This window comes from Cydia amplana, chromosome 15, assembly GCF_948474715.1.
Source record: "Cydia amplana chromosome 15, ilCydAmpl1.1, whole genome shotgun sequence".
Taxonomy (NCBI): domain Eukaryota; kingdom Metazoa; phylum Arthropoda; class Insecta; order Lepidoptera; family Tortricidae; genus Cydia; species Cydia amplana.
In genome coordinates this window covers 12,924,724-12,946,205 of record NC_086083.1, presented here as the reverse complement: position 1 = coordinate 12,946,205, position 21,482 = coordinate 12,924,724, and the positions used below count along the sequence as shown (strand labels likewise).

The following is a 21,482-nucleotide window of genomic DNA, read 5'->3' as shown; positions in this document are numbered from 1 at the left end:
GGTACAGCCAGGGTTCAGCATCAGCTCTATCTTGGGTACTGCTCTCCCAAGTGCTCATCAAGATGTGACGAATGCCCAAAATAGCGTGGGCCTACGTTGTACCAAACCTGAGTTCCACTAGGTACAGCCAGGGTTCAGCATCAGCTCTATCTTGGGTACTGCTCTCCCAAGTGCTCATCAAGATGTGACGGATGACCAAAATAGCTTGGGCCTATGTTGCACCAACCCTGAGTTCCACTAGGTACAGCCAGGGTACAGGATCAGCTCTATCTTGGGTACTGCTCTCCCAAGTGTTCATCAAGAGGTGACGGATGACCAAAATAGCGTGGGCCTATGTTGCACCAAACCTGAGTTCCACTAGGTACATCCAGGGTTCAGCATCAGCTCTATCTTGGGTAGGTACCGCTCTCCCAAGTTCTCATCAAGGCGTGTCGGATGCCCAAAACAGCCTGCCTATGTTGCACCAAACCTGAGTTCCACTAGGAACAGCCAGGGTTCAGCATCAGCTCAGATCTATGTATACTAAAACCTTCTTCAGAATGTAACAAACACTTTTCTGAAAACCGGATCAAAATCGGTTCAGCCAAACGCGAGATAATCGCGAACAAATAAATATACATACATACGGGTCAAACTGAGAACCTCCTTTTTTTTAAAGCGGTTAATAAGTAGTTAGTAGGATTTATTAAATAGTGGTCTTGAAAATCTTCTGGGAGTTGAGAGGGATTATGACAATTTTATTCAGTTTGTGGCTTGAAACATCGTAGCCAGGTTGTGAAAGACAAATCTCATGCGTTGAAGAATACCTAATTAACAAATGATTAACCGTCCCTACTGCTATCTTTTGTTTGCTGCATAATGTTCTTAGCTAATGTAGAATATATAACCACCAATATACAAATCCACGCGTAAAAAGTCGCGGGCAACAGCTAGTCATATACATATAAAATACCGGTGAACGGCGTCAACTTTCGGTTTTGGCATCGTAGGTTTTTTTTTTATTCTAAGTTTGATTCGGAATCAGTAGCAATAGGTATATTATTTGCAACGGGAGTTATTGATAACATCGGCACGTGTCTAAGACTAAGGCGCCGTGACGATGCGCTCGACCAGAGAAAAGCAACAACCAATCACAACTCTTTGCCATTGAAAATTGAACCGTATTTCAACAAGAGCGGCTTCGATCATTTGGAAGCGCGCGAAAGCCGCTCACATCAAACCGGCGTCGCCGACGATCGCTCGGATTCGAAGTAATGTGTGTTTTATGAACAAGTTAGACGGTTTAAATTAGCACGCTTATATGCTGAAAGGGCTTCCCTTATATAAGGGTATAAGGGTAGCCCTTATAAGCCATATGCGGAGCGGATGATAAGGGTTTTGTAAGGGTATTGGGCTACCGATTACTCAAATGGGCTAGCTTTATATAAGGGTTTTAAAGGCTTAATGAAAGGGTATCGTCTGGCAAAGGGTATGGTGAGTTAAGCCTTATGCAATACCCTTACAAAACCCTCTATAAGGGATAGCGGGCGGGTCCCTGGTTTTCACTAATAATGTTGGCGTGTGCGTGAAATTTTAAAGTGACAAATGGCGATCAAAAGGCTAACAGCATGAGAAAACAGAGTGATAAAGAGAATCTAATTTTGTCTAGAAAAAATATATATCAATAATAGTTAAAGAACAAATATTTAAATATTACCTTTTGTTATTATTTTTGTAACTATGCAAGTGAATTCTGCAGCCAACAGCATTCAACACACGAACGGACAGGGGACGCATGCAAAATATGAACCAAGCCAAAATAAAACACATGAATAAAAAGCATATAATTTTTATTGACATTTTAGCGACATCATGCCAAAACAAGCCATACCTAACCATTATGTAAAACTACCTGACGAGCTGCTACACTTGACGATATTATGCTAACTTCAATAAAAAGTTTCATAAATAAATTATACGACTATCGATCTAGCTATTGTCAAGTCACTATTAAAATATATCTTTGAGAGAAAGATCACAGGTATTGCGATGCTCGAGTAGAAATGCATTTGGCACTAGAGATTCAGTCGCACGGCGACAACTTCACGATGGAATGACACTTAATTTCATACATAGTAGAAAAAACATTAATAGCCTTCGTGAATCGTAATATCACATTAAAATTTAAAGTACAATCAAATATGTAAAACGAGTAAAGAAAAATACACTCTACACTATCATATTAATATTATAATAATAAATAAAAACGAAATTATTGTATAAAATAAACTAGAAATGCAATAAATTTATCTTAACAGACATGCAAAGTCGTGCATCTAAGGCACCTCTCGCGAGCTGCCAACCGGTTGGTCTACTACATATTTATCCGGTCAGAGGATAAACCATGCATAGATCAGGGTCGCGAGTATATCCTAATAACATCTAGCGGCGTTAACTATGAATTTATAATTCTACCGGGTTCATTGTAGAGTATTAACAGCCTATCACTTGTCGCTAGGCGATATAGTGTTTAGTATCTAAATATGTGCTAGATATGTGCGCATAAAGGCCTCTCGGTGCTACATAAGGCTAGGGGTCGCATCAGTCGTCCGCGTCCGAGACTTCCTCGGTACCAGAGTCCTCGTCGGAATACGAATCCTCCTGAAACCAAACACCGACGTTGGTCCCGGTCCCTGCCCGCCTCCAGACGTAGATACCGCATGACACTTCCGAGTTTTTTCAACTCATAATAAATGGTATGTAAATTAGGCACAGTAGATATTTTCGACACGGCAAAATCGCAAAAAAACATGCAATTATAAGTTCCAAGTTCCTCCTAAATTTTCAACATTTTTGGCATTGTCTAGCATTCAAAACTCAAGACAAAACTGGTTTTAAAAAAATCTGCATACCATCTATTATGTATGTTGCTACCGCGAATGACTTTCAAGCAAAACAAAACAAATAAGGGACCTTCGTCTGAACAAGGGAGGGAAGGGGACAAAATAAAATCCACTAAAAACTAACTACGTAAGCGTTTGAAAAATCTACCATGCAACTAAAACGTATGGGAGCTAGATGGCTGTAGAATTCACTATGCTGTAATGTAAATATAAATAGTCTTAATAGAATATAGATAGGCTTGTAATATTCTTTAAATTCTTATAATATAATAAATTGACATTATCAGTCAATCGATCGATAAAAAACGCAAAAATGTGGCGAACGGCATTCTTCACATTTTTTTACACCAATAGATTCATAGTCGACTAATGTTGTGAATTAGGCTTCAGAAGTCAAAAACTAGTTTCTTTTTACTACACGAGTGCAAGTATTTGAAACATCAGTCATTTATTACTCTACGAAACCTAATACACAATGTTATGGCCGTCAAATGAATAGGGGTAACCGTCGCCGATAATCAATCGATTAGTGTTATGGATGGGTCCTAATAGAACGCCATAGTATATCTAATTTAAAAGCTACAATGAAGAACGGAGTACCATTATCCGAAGCAATTGAAAGCGTGAATGCTTGTTGTGTCGTGACCAGACCGCGATGAGCTGGCATGATATTCAAAAATACTGCTGATCGCGTGACTCATATGAATCTTTTTTGTTGAAAGAAAACGATAGCAAACTATTTATGGTTTAAGTTGAGCATGATTTTTACAAATAAAGAGAAATGTAGGAAATGTTTTCTCAGTGTGCTAGCCAACTTCCAACATGAATATGACAGATGTAACGTGCTCAGGGTTCGAAAGTATCAAGATAAGTAGCATTCTACGAAATTGTCTACCGTTGTCTCTTACTAAACGCGATTTTTGCAGGTATAGTTTTTTTTTCAATAGATGTATACAATATTCAGTCAATTGAAACGTTGAATAAATGCGTTTATTCGGGACAGCTCATGGAATGCGTCTTTCGACCCCTGAGGCCTTACCATGATGTCTTATAGCGATTCTGTTTAGGACCTAAACTGAATTGCTAAAGGACGGAGCTACAAGTCGCATAACTCCGTCCCTTAACAATTCAGTTTAGGTCTTAAACAGAATCGCAATAAGACATCATGGTAAGGCCCCTGGATGTGTTGTAAAGTGTCATTCAATAGAACTTGCTATGTAAACAAACCGCCATACTAAAATTGACACTAAATGTCAATTTACTAGTAATTTTTAGGGTTCCGTACCCAAAGGGTAAAAACGGGACCCTATTACTAAGACTCCGCTGTCCGTCTGTCTGTCACCAGGCTGTATCTCACGAACCATGATAGCTAGACAGTTGAAATTTTCACAGATGATGTATTTCTGTTGCCGCTATAACAACAAATACTAAAAACAGAATAAAATAAAGATTTAAGTGGGGCTCCCATACAACAAACGTGATTTTTGACCGAAGTTAAGCAACGTCGGGCGGGGTCAGTACTTGGATGGGTGACCGTTTTTTTGCTTGTTTTGCTCTATTTTTTGCTGATGGTGCGGAACCCTCCGTGCGCGAGTCCGACTCGCACTTGGCCGGTTTGTGTTTACATAGTTAGCAAGTTCTATTGAATGACACTTTAGCGGTGCTAGTGCGTACCTCCTCCTCGTAATCATCATCATCATCGTCGTCGAGCCCCTCGCCCGTGTACAGCAGCACGGCGCGGGACACGACGCGCTCGCGGATGTAGTGGCCGATCTCGAAGTCCGCCGTCAGTAGCGCCTGCAGAACATAGTGGTTAGTCTTCTTCCTCGCGTTGTCCCGGCATTTTAGCCACGGCTCATGGGAGCCTGGGGTCCGCTTGGCAACTAATCCCAGGAATTGGCGTAGGCACTAGTTTTTACGAAAGCGACTGCCATCTGACCTTCCAACCCAGAGGGTAAACTAAGCCTTATTGGGATTAGTCCGGTTTCCTCACGATGTTTTCCTTCACCGAAAAGCGACTGGTAAATATCAAATGATATTTCGTACATAAGTTCCGAAAAACTCATTGGTACGAGCCGGGGTTTGAACCCGCGACCTCCGAACATAGTGGTTAGTAATGGCATATTTAGTCTAACTACCCACTTACTAAAACTTACCCCTGATTTTTTTATGATGTTTCGATATATTGTCAATTGGCCACTACACAAAAACAAAAAAAATGTGGCTTTATAAAGGACGATAGTAACAAGTGGGTTGATTTTCAAAAAGGTAAGGTCAAATGAGGTAAATGCAACTATGGGATTATTGCGTCTCTCCGTTCTTTCTCGAATACGATTGGTCGAAACGCCCACTACTATGCAACGTTTCATGCCTGAGCTACTTGGAAATGAAACGTTGCATAGTAGAGGGCGTTTCGACCAATCGTATTCGAGAAAGAACGGAGAGACGCAATAATCCCATAGTTGCATTTACTTCACTTGACCTTACTCAAACAGTATAGCTGTATGTAATTGGATATTTACAAAAAATTGTATAGTTAGGTAGGACAGACCGTATTAGCTCAGAATTTGTTGCAGAAATATTACCTCTTTGTGCCTACATTTGACACCCATAGGACATACAGGACACTCATGTAAATGGTAAATAACGAAATAGTTCTACTTTTAAGTCCCACGGTTATGATATCGCACACAAAACAAAAAAAAAAAACAAAAATCTTCTTTATAGGCTTTACTGTCACGTTCTCGTCCGTCTTCCAGTCGAATTAAGGGCCACCTCACACTAGCACCTCCCGAGCGTCAGCGTCTAGTCAATTCTAAAGTCTATTTTTTAATTCGGTAGACTAAAATGACATTTCTTAGTATGAAATGACATTTTATGTTCATACTATGAACTGTCATTTCAGTCTACCGAATAAAAAAATAGATTTTATGGCTGCTGCTCGAAGCAACGTTGGCGCAACTGCGCATCGACGCCATTTTCCATACCGCTGACTAAACGCGGACGCTCAAAAGACGCTACAGTGGCCTTAACCTTTTACACGCCGTGTCAAACACAAAAGCTGTCACTCAGACGCCACATCATTGAAGTGTCAACACTGAAGTTGAACTTTATGTATATGCACGTAGGTGGATGTTGCTCTGTGGTCTGTGACCGATTAATCGGTCTTTGGCGTTGAACGTACTGTGCTGATATATCGGTCATATCGTCTTTACTGTCACGGTCTCGCCCTTATTCCAGTCAAATTAAGGGCCACCTCACGCTAGCGTCAGCATCTAGTCAACTCTATGGCTACTGCAGGACGCAACGTTGGCACAACTGCACTGCCTTAAGAGCCAACAGGAGTGGTCATTTCTCCATACAAACGTACTCGACTGTTTCCTCCGTGGGTTTTGAAGCTAGAGCAATGATTTTTTTAAGACAGATTAATATTGTCAATATCTGTGTCGGACCGTTTTGATTTTTTTGATATTTTTGTTTTTTAAGGCGCTAGAGCCCTTCAAAAATGGCCAAAATGGCCTAATTGACTATGCCGCAATGAGAGGCGTGGTATTCAAAACTGATATCAATTAGCCAAAAAAAGCAAAACGGTCCGACACAGATCATTTCATAATCATTTAGATTTCCAAATTTGGTTACGATTGGTTAAGTTTTGGAGGAGGAAACAGTCGAGTACGAAACCTCGATATTTGAGATTTTTACGGAGGATTTTTCGCCTTGTCCTTATCGCACTAGTTTTAGGAGTCGCTTCCGTTAGCGAGTCGGGTATATTTACCTAAAATATTTAATTCTCAGCTCCTGTTGGCTCTTAACCTGTCGAATCCCACGATATGACGTCACCATAAGCGTCCTGGCTCATATATGAGCCGTGGGAGCTGACAGATTAAGGGTAAACTAGTCAAAAAGAAGTATTTACCTGGATATCGGACGCTAGAGTGGAGTTAGGGTCCTCTGGCATGGCAGGCGTTGAGAAAAAGTTGAAGAATGAGTCCGCCTGCACAGACTTGGTGACCGTGCGCACAGACCCACGGGACTTGTGTTTCTGCTTCTTTACTGTCACAGTCTCGCCCTTATTCCAGTCAAATTAAGGGCCACCACACGCTAGCGTCAGCATCTAGGCAACTCTATGGCTACTGCAGGACGCAACGTTGGCACAACTGCACTGCCTTAAGGGTAAACTAGTCAAAAAGAAGTATTTACCTGGATATCGGACGCTAGAGTGGAGTTAGGGTCCTCTGGCATGGCCGGCGGCGAGAAAAAGTTGAAAAATGAGTCCGCCTGCACAGACTTGGTGACCGTGCGCACAGACCCACGGGACTTGTGTTTCTGCTTCTTTACTGTCACAGTCTCGCCCTTATTCCAGTCAAATTAAGGGCCACCACACGCTAGCGTCAGCATCTAGTCAACTCTATGGCTACTGCAGGACGCAACGTTGGCACAACTGCACTGCCTTAAGGGTAAACTAGTCAAAAAGAAGTATTTACCTGGATATCGGACGCTAGAGTGGAGTTAGGGTCCTCTGGCATGGCCGGCGGCGAGAAAAAGTTGAAGAATGAGTCCGCCTGCACAGACTTGGTGACCGTGCGCACAGACCCACGGGACTTGTGTTTCTGCTTCTTTACTGTCACAGTCTCGCCCTTATTCCAGTCAAATTAAGGGCCACCACACGCTAGCGTCAGCATCTAGGCAACTCTATGGCTACTGCAGGACGCAACGTTGGCACAACTGCACTGCCTTAAGGGTAAACTAGTCAAAAAGAAGTATTTACCTGGATATCGGACGCTAGAGTGGAGTTAGGGTCCTCTGGCATGGCCGGCGGCGAGAAAAAGTTGAAAAATGAGTCCGCCTGCACAGACTTGGTGACCGTGCGCACAGACCCACGGGACTTGTGTTTCTGCTTCTTTACTGTCACAGTCTCGCCCTTATTCCAGTCAAATTAAGGGCCACCACACGCTAGCGTCAGCATCTAGTCAACTCTATGGCTACTGCAGGACGCAACGTTGGCACAACTGCACTGCCTTAAGGGTAAACTAGTCAAAAAGAAGTATTTACCTGGATATCGGACGCTAGAGTGGAGTTAGGGTCCTCTGGCATGGCCGGCGGCGAGAAAAAGTTGAAGAATGAGTCCGCCTGCACAGACTTGGTGACCGTGCGCACAGACCCACGGGACTTGTGTTTCTGCTTCTTTACTGTCACAGTCTCGCCCTTATTCCAGTCAAATTAAGGGCCACCACACGCTAGCGTCAGCATCTAGTCAACTCTATGGCTACTGCAGGACGCAACGTTGGCACAACTGCACTGCCTTAAGGGTAAACTAGTCAAAAAGAAGTATTTACCTGGATATCGGACGCTAGAGTGGAGTTAGGGTCCTCTGGCATGGCCGGCGGCGAGAAAAAGTTGAAGAATGAGTCCGCCTGCACAGACTTGGTGACCGTGCGCACAGACCCACGGGACTTGTGTTTCTGCTTCTTTACTGTCACAGTCTCGCCCTTATTCCAGTCAAATTAAGGGCCACCACACGCTAGCGTCAGCATCTAGTCAACTCTATGGCTACTGCAGGACGCAACGTTGGCACAACTGCACTGCCTTAAGGGTAAACTAGTCAAAAAGAAGTATTTACCTGGATATCGGACGCTAGAGTGGAGTTAGGGTCCTCTGGCATGGCCGGCGGCGAGAAAAAGTTGAAGAATGAGTCCGCCTGCACAGACTTGGTGACCGTGCGCACAGACCCACGGGACTTGTGTTTCTGCTTCTTTATCGTCTTTACTGTCACAGTCTCGCCCTTATTCCAGTCAAATTAAGGGCCACCACACGCTAGCGTCAGCATCTAGGCAACTCTATGGCTACTGCAGGACGCAACGTTGGCACAACTGCACTGTCTTAACCTGTCGAATCCCACGATGACGTCACCATAAGCGTTCTGGCTCATATATGAGCCGTGAGAGCTGACAGATTAAGGGTAAACTAGTCAAAAAGAAGTATTTACCTGGATATCGGACGCTAGAGTGGAGTTAGGGTCCTCTGGCATGGCCGGCGGCGAGAAAAAGTTGAAAAATGAGTCCGCCTGCACAGACTTGGTGACCGTGCGCACAGACCCACGGGACTTGTGTTTCTGCTTCTTTATCGTCTTTACTGTCACAGTCTCGCCCTTATTCCAGTCAAATAAGGGCCACCACACGCTAGCGTCAGCATCTAGTCAACTCTATGGCTACTGCAGGACGCAACGTTGGCACAACTGCACTGCCTTTATTATTTATTTTATTCATAAACAATTTTACATTGTGTTAAGGGGAAGAAGTTGAAGAATGAGTCCGCCTGCACAGACTTGGTGACCGTGCGCACAGACCCACGGGACTTGTGTTTCTGCTTCTTTATCGTCTTTACTGTCAGTCTCGCCCTTATTCCAGTCAAATTAAGGGCCACCTCACGCTAGCGTCAGCATCTAGTCAACTCTATGGCTACTGCAGGACGCAACGTTGGCACAACTGCACTGTCTTAACCTGTCGAATCCCATGATGACGTCACCATAAGGTTCTGGCTCATATATGAGCCGTGAGAGCTGACAGATTAAGGGTAAACTAGTCAAAAAGAAGTATTTACCTGGATATCGGACGCTAGAGTGGAGTTAGGGTCCTCTGGCATGGCCGGCGGCGAGAAAAAGTTGAAAAATGAGTCCGCCTGCACAGACTTGGTGACCGTGCGCACAGACCCACGGGACTTGTGTTTCTGTTTCTTCTTTATCGTCTTGACTGTCACGTTCTTCCCCTTTTTCCAGTTGATTTCGCAGCCCTGGAATTAATTATGTTGTAGCGGATGGAAAGTGTGAGAGGTGGGGTGAAGCTGGATGGTCGCCTCAGTTGGTAGTGCATGTTGAACATCAATGTATTCAGATATCGGTGTAAGGTTTGTCATCATTTAACACACAATATTTTGAAATTGACCCGTCATTTCCTATCTCTATCGCACGCACGTAATTATATGACTGTGACGCTCATGATGCCAGCCAATGTTACTGTGCGAGCGACACTGCGATATAATTATGCGCGTGTAAAGAGATAAGACAGGCGGTCGATGTACGAAATTCTTCGTGCTCAGAGTCCCTACTTTAGCCACGAGTTGTATGGACAAAAATATAGTGATAATTACTAGAGATGCCCGGAATAGTGGTTTTGGCCGAATACCGAATATTCGGCCCCTCTCTCGGCCGAAGCGCCGAATATTCGGCATGACATGCGAACATTTTGAGTCACAATTATTATGAAAACTGTTCGCCAACAAAGCACGTTTGCTAAGATTATATTTTTTGTTGAACAGAATTAATGAATGTAGTTAGAGCCAATCAAATCAGACCCATGATAAAATTAATCAACAAATGCTCAAAAAAGGGTCTACGTTTTAACAACTTTCCAAGAATACATTTTAATATTAAATATATCTAGTTTTTTTGGTTATTTTTGTGTAATTTTTCTTTTTAGGTAGGTGCAACAGATATTCGAATACCGAATATTCGGCAAAGTGGCCGAATAGGCCGAGTACCGAATAGTTGCCGAATATTCGTGGCATCTCTAATGCCGGAACCACACTTCGCTATGCGTTATTTGTTATGCGCGTTATTCGGCCGCATACGACGAAGTGTGGAGGGTTCATTCGTCTATATTTGCTATATTTGCCCGCATAACGCATAAGCGCGAATAGCAAATACGCCTATCCGTCCACCTGTCGGTTTTTTGACACACTTCAAAGGACACGAATAAGCCGAATATGCGTCTCGACTGCCCACACTTCGTTCACTCATTCACTCGCTTACGCTTTTCAAAGTCAAAACGCACCACATATGTTTGGCACACCGGCACCAAGTTTGGCACACCGGCACGAAGTGTGGATGCCGTGTTTGTTGTTCGCTCACATAACAAATATTTGAGCGAATACAGCGTAGTCGCATAACAAATAACGCATAGCGAAGTGTGGTTCCGGCATAATAATTACTCCAATGTTCAACTTCGTTTTACAACTTATGTAAACAAACCTTGCATGAATAGATTTCGGGGCCTTCAAATTCTAGTGGGTTCTCCTCATCAGGCTTGCACTTCATGGAGTACTCCTTAGTTAGCACCGTGTTTGTGAAATAGTCGTTAGGCGCGAAGTGGAACTCCAGCGTAAAGCCGATCGGATCTTCGTGCATTAGGACTGGAAATTAAACCGGACTTTAGTATGGGTTTTGTATAATTTTGGGGTGGGTAAGGAGGCTTTAGGCCTCAGTTGGTAGTGCATGTTGAATAATCATGGCATTCAGGTCTTGGTGATAAAGTAGTCATCATGTGCGGTTTAACTAATTCTGTATACAATGCTGTATGTATAAAAATTATAAATAAACTGCTGTCTTCATAGCCTAGATGGCTTCATCCTCCACAGCCGGACCACCACCTGATTGCGCTCAGTTTTTAATGGCGAATTGTACCCCTAATGTACCTTTTGTACCTCGTCGGAAATTGAACGTACCTCTGTAGTTTGGCAGATATATTGCAACTTCTGTCATGCACAAATCGAATATGATAATTTGACAATGTTAAATTACCCAAAAAGATCTTTGTGCAACTTGACAACAGAAATTAGTTCTAGTATTCGGTAAGTAGAATGTGAAGTCTCCATTTCAGCTTGGGCAAAAATGCTTATGTATATATGCTGGTTGTTCTACAGGTCGCAGTCTTAACCAATTCTCATTTTTTTATATATTTAATTTACGTAAAAAACAATGTAAAATCCCGAATTAAATGTAGTTAATTCGAAGAACCTGCTGCCTTCGTCATTTCATCAACCTGCCATCCACATTAGCGCAAATCCTGGCCATCAGCCCCAACGTATGTCTATACGCGCAGACAAGTAGGCCTAGCACTAGACTACACATTCCTCTCGAATTAATACTGTGAGAAAAAGACGGGTAGTCCTCTCGAGCGAGATACCGTTGCGTCACTGCTGTGCTAGGGTCTACACGTTCGATAATTATATATCACTAGCGACCCGCCCCGGCTTCGCACGGGTTAACAAATTATACATAAACCTTCCTCTTGAATCACTCTATTAAAAAACATACGGACGGACAGACAGACAGATGTGACGAATCTATAAGGGTTCCGTTTTTTGCCATTTGGCTACGGAACCCTAAAAACCGCATCAAAATCCGTTGCGTTGTTTTAAAGATCTAAACATACATAGGGACAGACAGACAGCGGGAAGCGACTTTGTTTTATACTATGTAGTGATTTACTCTGCAGTTAAAGTAAAAACCTTACCTTTAATATCCTGCAAGGTCTTAAGGATAGGCTCGTCATGTTCCTGCATCATCTCGCACAGCATGGACACGTTTCTGAATATCGTGTACCAGAAGTCGGGCACTCCTTTAACGTTGGGGTCCATTGGGGGCCTGAAACGGTACGGCTGGTTATGAGACATGTTGAAACAAGTTAGAGGGGCTTGGGTGGTGTGGAGCCTCAGTTGGTGATGCATGTTTGGATCCTCATGGCATTCAGATCTTGGTGATAAGTAGGTCATCATGTACAAGTTTTTGCTAAATTTGACTTAGGTAGCCTCGAAGCTTGGCGAGGTCGTATCTCCATCATACTAACTCGACAACTTCAGGACAGTTCACGCTCAAGTTTAGTACAGTTGCAATCTCGCAGCTCCCTAGATTTGGGGCGTTTCAAGAAGCCTTTTCCGTAATCAATGTTTAACAATCAGATACGTCTGCGAGCAAAACTCCAAATTTTATATTAAAGGAAAAAATGGAAAAAGTTACGCTTCCGGCAGGACTTGAACCCGCAACCTCCGCAATCCATGCGTTGTTCTTAAAAAGCCTACCAGGACCTCGCAAATCTTTCCATTCCTTTCCTTATACGCCGTAATGTTTTAAAAAGCGTTCATATATGTAGAGCCTGGACATGTAGGAGCATCCCTATATCCCTAATTTTTTTTAAAGAGACGACACGCGATTTCACCGAATCATACGAAGTTCTTAAACTCTTCGTCATGAGCAATTTCTTTACGGCCCAAAGAACGGAGGTAGCTTGTTTTAGAATTGTTATGGCACTTAAAGTCTATTTTTTTATTCGGTAGACTGAAATGACAGTTAATAGTATGAACATGAAATGTCATTTCATACTATTAACTGTCATTTCTGTCTACCGAATAAAAAAATAGACTTTACTCAGCGGGCGGTTTGGCCGCCTCCCCGTCTTTCTTGTCCTCGCCGTCGGTGAGCGCGGCCTGCTGCACGGCGCGAGCTAAGTCTTCGTTTATTCCCACTAGTTACCACCAATGTTACCAGTGGTAACTACTGGGAATTTTTTTCCCCATCTTTTACCACTGGTATAGTATTTAACTCTAACAAAATATTGGTGGTAACTACTGGGAATTATTTTTCCCAGTAGTTATCAGTGGTAAAAAAATTCCCAGTAGTTACCACTGGTAACAACTTGGTGGTAACTAGTGGGAATAACCCGTCTCGTCGCGCCACGGGTTCAGGCACTCGTTGTCCATAGACTACGAGCCGTTCACTATTTTACGGCCCAACCAATGTGTGCGTTTAGAATAGTCACGGTTATGGCACTTACTCAGCGGGCGGTTTGGCCGCCTCCCCGTCTTTCTTGTCCTCGCCGTCGGTGAGCGCGGCCTGCTGCACGGCGCGGGCTAACTCCTCCTCAGTCTCGTCGCGCCACGGGTTCAGGCACTCGTTGTCCATAGGCTCTACGTGCCGTTCACTATTGTACGGCCCAACCAATGTGGGTGTTTTAGAATTGTCATGGTTGTGCCACTTACTCAGCAGGCGGTTTGGCCGCCTCCCCGTCTTTCTTGTCCTCGCCGTCGGTGAGCGCGGCCTGCTGCACGGCGCGGGCTAACTCCTCCTCGTTTATTCCCACTAGTTACCACCAATGTTACCAGTGGTAACTACTGGGAATTCTTTTCCCATCTTTTACCACTGGTAACTACTGGGAAAAATTATTCCCAGTAGTTACCACTGGTAACAACTTGGTGGTAACTAGTGGGAATAACCCGTCTCGTCGCGCCACGGGTTCAGGCACTCGTTGTCCGTGGGCTCTACGTGCCGTTCACTATTTTACGGCCCAACCAATGTGGGTGTTTTAGAATAGTCACGGTTATGGCACTTACTCAGCGGGCGGTTTGGCCGCCTCCCCGTCTTTCTTGTCCTCGCCGTCGGTGAGCGCGGCCTGCTGCACGGCGCGGGCCAACTCCTCCTCCTTTATTCCCACTAGTTACCACCAATGTTACCAGTGGTAACTACTGGGAATTTTTTTCCCATCTTTTACCACTGGTAACTACTGGGAAAAATTATTCCCAGTAGTTACCACTGGTAACAACTTGGTGGTAACTAGTGGGAATAACCCGTCTCGTCGCGCCACGGGTTCAGGCACTCGTTGTCCGTGGGCTCTACGCGCCGATCACTATTGTACGGCCCAACCAATGTGGGTGTTAGAATAGTCATGGTTATGGCACTTACTCAGCGGGTGGTTTGGCCGCCTCCCCGTCTTTCTTGTCCTCGCCGTCGGTGAGCGCGGCCTGCTGCACGGCGCGAGCTAACTCCTCGTTTATTCCCACTAGTTACCACCAATGTTACCAGTGGTAACTACTGGGAATTTTTTTCCCATCTTTTACCACTGGTAACTACTGGGAAAAATTATTCCCAGTAGTTACCACTGGTAATAACTTGGTGGTAACTAGTGGGAATAACCCGTCTCGTCGCGCCACGGGTTCAGGCACTCGTTGTCCGTGGGCTCTACGCGCCGATCACTATTGTACGGCCCAACCAATGTGGGTGTTAGAATAGTCATGGTTATGGCACTTACTCAGCGGGTGGTTTGGCCGCCTCCCCGTCTTTCTTGTCCTCGCCGTCGGTGAGCGCGGCCTGCTGCACGGCGCGAGCTAACTCCTCGTTTATTCCCACTAGTTACCACCAATGTTACCAGTGGTAACTACTGGGAATTCTTTTACCACTGGTAACTACTGGGAAAAATTATTCCCAGTAGTTACCACCAACTCGGTTTAGTGGTAACTACTGGGAATTTTTATTCCCAGTAGTTACCACTGGTAACAACTTGGTGGTAACTAGTGGGAATAACCCGTCTCGTCGCGCCACGGGTTCAGGCACTCGTTGTCCATAGACTACGAGCCGTTCACTATTTTACGGCCCAACCAATGTGGGTGTTTTAGAATAGTCACGGTTATGGCACTTACTCAGCGGGCGGTTTGGCCGCCTCCCCGTCTTTCTTGTCCTCGCCGTCGGTGAGCGCGGCCTGCTGCACGGCGCGGGCTAACTCCTCCTCCTCAGTCTCGTCGCGCCACGGGTTCAGGCACTCGTTGTCCGTAGGCTCGTAGGCGCCGTTCACGATTTGAGCGCGCTGTTTAGATAAACTAATGGTTAGTTCTAGGGTTATAGAATGAGGCATCATTGAAAGCTCGATCGAATCAATGATGTTACCTTACGAATCAAAGTTTACTGGTAACAATAGTTTAACGACTACTAAGGTATCCGTAGGCTCGTACGTACCGTTCACGAATTGAGCGCGCTGTTTATATATACTAATGGTTAGTTGATATTAGGGTTATAGGGTACTTGTCAATACATTTTGACTTTCATCTTAATGGTCAAAGTTTTAGGTAACTATGTAGATGTAAATTGTAAAATGTGTCTAGAAGGAATCTTCTCTTTACACACACACTGACGACTGATATCAATGTCCTTTAGAACTCGAAGCGCGCTTTCATCTCCGTACGTTGACAGAGCAACTAGACTAATGCGGGCTGTACACACTCGTCAAGAGACCCCAAGACAGGCCGATAACAAGTCTGTACATACTGCTCCCTCCTCGTCTCGCTCTTCCTTGCCTCATCTCGCGCTTCTCCGGTTGGATCGGAGCAGTGTCAAGTCCAAGACTCGACGAGTGTGTACAGCCCGCATAATATTCGTGGTTTGAGTAACCTACCTTCTCAAACAATGGCTTGTACAGCTTCTCATATTTGCACTCCAACTGGTGCACCTCGCTGTAGAACTTGGACTCGACGTCGACGAATTCCTTCTGGAGCGCCCGGAGCGCCCGAACCCGCCGTCTCACGTTGGGAGGGAGCGACGCTATGGCCTCCGCGTGGATGCGGTTGGTGATGGCCGCTAGCATCTCGCCGCGGGTCATGCCACTGTAACAAGGGTTAATACATTTAGTGTTGGCCTATACAGAGTGATTTTGACATATGGGTGAATCATATGACACGAAAGACCGACTCGTGGAGTAAACGAATACTCGAGTGGCGACCATGGGGGGAAGAACGTCCTCCAAGTAGACCCAATATGCGCTGGGAAGATGACATCAAAAGGACTGCAGGGATGAAATGGCTCCAGGTTGCACAGAATCGTGAGGAATGGCGAAAAATGAAGGAGGCCTACACCCGAAGGGTAGAAAAGGGCTAAAGAGAGAGAGAGAGAGAGAGGGTGAATCAACTTGTCGCTCGTTGCCGTGGTTACGTTCTCCTGGGTCACTCTTTAAAACCTGATTTTTAGGCATCTAAATTCACCAAACACGCTTTTTTGTGATACTTATAAACCCTTTCCATTGAGGGTTGTCTAGCAAGCGTGTCAGAAGAAGTTGGTGTACAATCAATCAATCAATCAAATCTTTTATTTCAGGCAATGATACCCATACATAAAAACATAAAAAAAAAAAAAATACGAAAGTCACATTAACATTAAAATAATACATATCAACAAATTTAAAAAGTACAATTACATTAAAATAAATTAAAATTAAAATTACAATGTCTTCTAACAAACTATGCTACTATTGTCTCTTGGCTGACTGGACAGGATAACAACAAGAAATAGTTGATCCACCCATGTATATACCATACCATGCTACCACCATACAACTACAAAACACTAAACTACACTACACTAACAAAACTTTTACTATGGAGCCACCCCAGAAAACGAAAAAAGAAACCTCCTACTCATATATTTCGTTGTTTTTTTCGTGGTACGCGGTTGCCTCCAAAGTCCAAAGTAAAAGTTGCTCAATATGACCTACATATCGCCGCTATACTTACTCAACCTCGTATCTGCAACACTCATTTGATGACAAAAGCACCCGTATTCCGAATGAAAGAAAAGCGACATTTCCATCAAATGATTGTTGCAGATATGAGGTTGAGTAAGTATAGCGACCATATTCAACTCTTAGAGAACAAAATCACGCTGAAGTAGTCTCTACACCAAACTTGTGTAGGCTAAAAGAATGTGTTTCCTGAAATAAAACTTTTCGAGGAGCTACCACGATTTTATTTTGTTTATCTTCTCTTTTAATGTCTTTATCGAGTTTCCTACAGCAAATAAGGTCAAGAACGTATTCCCTCTTAAAAAATAAGGCCAATCGTGTTTTACGATGTAAACAATCGGGGTAGGGCTGTTTAACTTCTTTGGCGGCGCGTAAATATCCAGCATAAGAAAAACTACGATTGCAGCGTGATTATACTAGATTGCAAACTATCATCTCACACACATTTAGATGTACCTACTGTACACGTTGCCGAATTTTTCGTTATCCATAAAAAATACAAGTTTCCGAAATTATACCATGTGGAAATTTCGCAATTATTGGAAACTCCAGCGACCCATCAGTAATCCCATCCCTACGGGTTATTTAACGTTTTTCAGAAATGATTAATAGGTATGCACTACTTAAGAATCACTTATAGAACCAACTCAAGATAATTATAAAGTAAGAATGATTAATTCTTCAATCAGTCATTAACCCACTCATTTATCATTTACGCACTTTCAGTTCAAGGTGAAGCAAACAATGATGGAAAACTAGCAAGGCTAGACTTTTCAGGGTTCCGTACCCAAAGGGTAAAAACGGGACCCTAAGACTCCGCTGTCCGTCCGTCCGTCTGTCACCAGGCTGTATCTCACGAATCGTGATAGCTAGACAATTGAAATTTTCACAGATGATGTATTTCTGTTGCCGCTATAACAACAAATACTAAAAACAGAATAAAATAAAGATTTAAGTTGGGCTCCCATACAACAAACGTGATTTTTGACCGAAGTTAAGCAACGTCGGGCGGGGTCAGTACTTGGATGGGTGACCGTTTTTTTTTTTGCTTGTTTTGCTCTATTTTTTGTTGATGGTGCGGAACCCTCCGTGCGCGAGTCCGACTCGCACTTGGCCGGTTTTTTCAAGTGCCAAGTCATGATAGCTAATTTTTTTTCTAAGAAAGACTATGGTGGAAATCTATCAATATGTACCTCTACAGCTTTTTCATTTTATATTGTACTTTAGGTCGCTAAGTTAATGAAGTGTTACTTTAGTAGATTTTTTAGAAATTCTGTATAAAATCAAGTTTTTTTTTGTGGGGATTGTCAATTTTGTTATTCTGTTTTGTGATTATAGCCCTTATTCCGTAATGGCTTGGGTGTTAGAATACAAGTAGGTTACTATAACTAAAATGACATGATTTTGAAGGGTGACTGACGTAACCATGGCAATGTGTAACAAGAAAAAAAAACACCCTTTTAACAATATTGATTATAAAAGACTTGGAAGATATTTTTAATTACTGTTTTGTGTTCTGCTGGGTAAAGCCCCCCCGCCCCGCCCCCCCCCCTTACTTTAAAAAATGCAGGCTTGTTATTTTTTTATAACTATGTAGGTATATATTTTATTTAATCAAGTAAGTTTTAAAACAAAATAAAACATTACATGCTGTTTAAAAATACAACTATAAAAGTCTAGTAGTTAACTAAGACCTACTCTAATTGATATAATTGTTTATTTTTATCTTCTATTGATATCTTATCTGGGATAATTACACCGTGCGCTTATAAATCGGCTAGATGAAGACAAGATAGTGATTTCATTTCCATGCTAGATTGAGTTTCAACTAGAGCATGAAATGAATCATCGTCGGGTCATTGACCTTACGTTTAAGTCTGAACAAGATTATTGTTCTTATTGTTCTGCAGTAGCTATGCTAATTCGTCTGTAGAATTAGTAGGCATATTGAAAAGATGATCGACCTATAAAATATTTCAAGGTCAGCAGAGGTATGTAGGGTATGCTATTTTAGGCGTGCTCCATAGTAGCATGCTTTCGTGCGTAGTAAGCACGTGTTTTTAGACATGTACACATGGTTTTAAATATATTTACTAATAAAACTTTTTTTAAATATTTGATAACTTTATTAATTATTGTACGATTTACCGCAAGGAGCCGACTAGCTTGCGGCCGTACAAATGTAATGTAAAATGCGCTCCGACTTCGCCCATTCAGTGGGAATCATACTTATGAAGCCATACATTGTCATGGAAAATTTTACGTAACATGTAAAGGACCTGTTGGACCTACATTTGTAGGTCTCAAGCAGTTAACAAAATGAATCCTCATCTACCTATAGAGCCAGCAACTAGGGCTGCCATCAGTCCGGGTTTCCCCAGATTTGTCCTAGTTTGGGGGCTGTCCGGGGGGTTTTCAAAGTGTTCTTTTTAGAATGAAAAATAAAGCTATTGTTTTTTAAATAATATTATTTTCGGACACGTCCGGGGAAAAATGCGATTTTGTCCAGGTTTTTTAAGTCTTTGTCCAGGTTCGGCGAATTTAGAGATGGCAGCCCTACTTTGACACATCTGTCCCCCTTATTAGGTAAAAGAAATTAAATCAGTCATTTGAGAAGTTAAATCAGTGAAACTTGGAACATTAGACCTCACTTTGTATGAAATGAACAGCATCATAAATCCTTATAAAACCAGAAAAGAGTTTCGTTTCACCTACTGTTAGATATGCAAACAATAAAGAAACCTTTAATGTCCAATCACCTTAAATCTATTTGAATATAGAAAGTTGAAATTATGAGAAAAAAAGATTAAGTGTTGTAAAACCATCTTCAAAGTAGTTCAAAGTAATCTTAGTCAAGCAACACAATTTATAAGTAATTCTACTGAAAAGTTAAATAACCAGAACTTAGTTTAACTGATACAGCTTCTTGAATCATTCCTGCCTAAATTAAGATCATTACTCATTGGATGAGTATTCAGGTCACATGACACATTAAATTAAAGTTTGAACGTGTGACGGGGAAGCATGGTCTTACTACCATGCATGTCATTTATAAGAAACTAGTGACCGACCCTGCTTTGCACGGGTTAACAAATTATACATAAACCTTCCTCTTGAATTACTCTATCTATTTAAAAAAACCGCATCAAAATCCGTTGCGTAGTTTTAAAGATCTAAGCATACAGACAGACAGGGAAGCGACTTTGTTTTATACTATGTAGTAATAGTGAAGTACCGCTCTGCTTTGTTGTACATCAGAAGCACTTATAAAGGTGCCTCACAGGGCAAAAGATGTATGTAACGTTAGATGGAGTAAGATAAACATAGGGATTCCTAATACTGTTCCTCTTGCCCGGAGCGAAATAACTTTTTTTAACTTACCCCACCTGACATTAACTCATTAGGTATATGAGTTCAGGTCATTTAGATAAGTTATTGGCTATCTAAAAACAAAAGTTATTGCCATTTTTCATTGGTGAATTTATTAAGTGATTCATGGGGATTCCCATAAAAGGATATCCTGCACAGGTTATCCCACATGTCTAACTACGAGAACTAAAAAGGAACTACATGGAACGTTCAACAAAGAACATAACCTCTAAACATGGACTGACCTTTTCATGAGGTGCTGCGCCAGTTCACCACCACCAACAATCTCCTCCTCCTCGCCGGACTCCACCTCCGAGGTCGCATCACCAGCACGCTCAACAGTACCCATGGTTTCTCCTAAAACAACACCAAAAGTTAAGTTTGCCGCCACGTTGAAACAAAACGATGTGCCGGCTAGAAAAAACAATATATATTTCTATACACATGTCAGTGTCATTAATTAACAGACAATCAAAAAGCAAAATAACCATTTATACAATGGAACATGCGGGCTATTCATAAGATCTCATCTCTGAAAACATAGTGCGCAGTACATATAAAACCAATTTCGGTTCGACGACCGACCACATGGCTGAAGACGTTCCATGCTGATATTAGGCAAAAGGAACCGTCATTACATACTTACAAGAGTTCACGAATTACACAGGAAACTATATGTTCAATCAATGATCACTTAAACTATTTTAATACAATTTATTTGAAATATCAACGTACCTCGCTGCAGACAAAATTGGTTGGAAAAGAAAGATGGCGGTGCGTGAACTGAGAAATCAAACGGCAGCAAAGCGAGAGACAATGTGATTGGCACAAAGTGAATGAAATGAACGGATGATTGGAATTGGAGCGAATGAAATTGCCCGGAAGTAACGAAGTTATGGCAATCCATATACGAAAAACTGAAAACCGTTATTTGTAATTTATAATTGAGTCATCAAAATCAATAAAAAATAACAATCAAATCATTAAAAATGTATATAATATATTTTATATAAAAGTTTCCTGTCATTTCGTAAAGGTCCGAATCATAGTTCGGATCGAGTCCCATGATTTTAGTCATTTATAAACATTGTCCCTTTCTTATAAAATAATTTATTAT

General features: G+C 42.5%; 1 protein-coding gene across 1 annotated transcript; it reads right to left on the bottom strand.

The window, feature by feature from the left end:
- Positions 1-1,812: 1,812 nt before the first annotated feature.
- Positions 1,813-21,223, bottom strand: LOC134654633 (nucleosome assembly protein 1-like 1). Its single transcript, XM_063510107.1, has 9 exons — positions 21,101-21,223; positions 20,611-20,722; positions 15,878-16,085; positions 15,129-15,292; positions 12,173-12,303; positions 10,909-11,069; positions 9,483-9,671; positions 4,557-4,679; positions 1,813-2,640 (listed from the first exon to the last, which is right to left on the bottom strand). Exons 2-9 carry the CDS (start codon positions 20,712-20,714, stop codon positions 2,581-2,583), a joined length of 1,140 nt encoding a protein of 379 aa, XP_063366177.1. The 5' UTR covers positions 20,715-20,722; positions 21,101-21,223; the 3' UTR covers positions 1,813-2,580.
- Positions 21,224-21,482: the final 259 nt, after the last annotated feature.

Bases quoted from the DNA above. Each gene is read 5' to 3' on its own strand.
- LOC134654633 (XM_063510107.1), bottom strand. From the start codon at position 20,714: ATGGGTACTGTTGAGCGTGCTGGTGATGCGACCTCGGAGGTGGAGTCC. The intron at 12,304-15,128 runs GTAAGTGCCATA...GTACCGTTTCAG, and splicing joins GCGGCCAAACCGCCCGCTGA to GCCCCCAATGGACCCCAACG. The intron at 11,070-12,172 runs GTAAGGTTTTTA...TTTAATTTCCAG, and splicing joins GACCTTGCAGGATATTAAAG to TCCTAATGCACGAAGATCCG.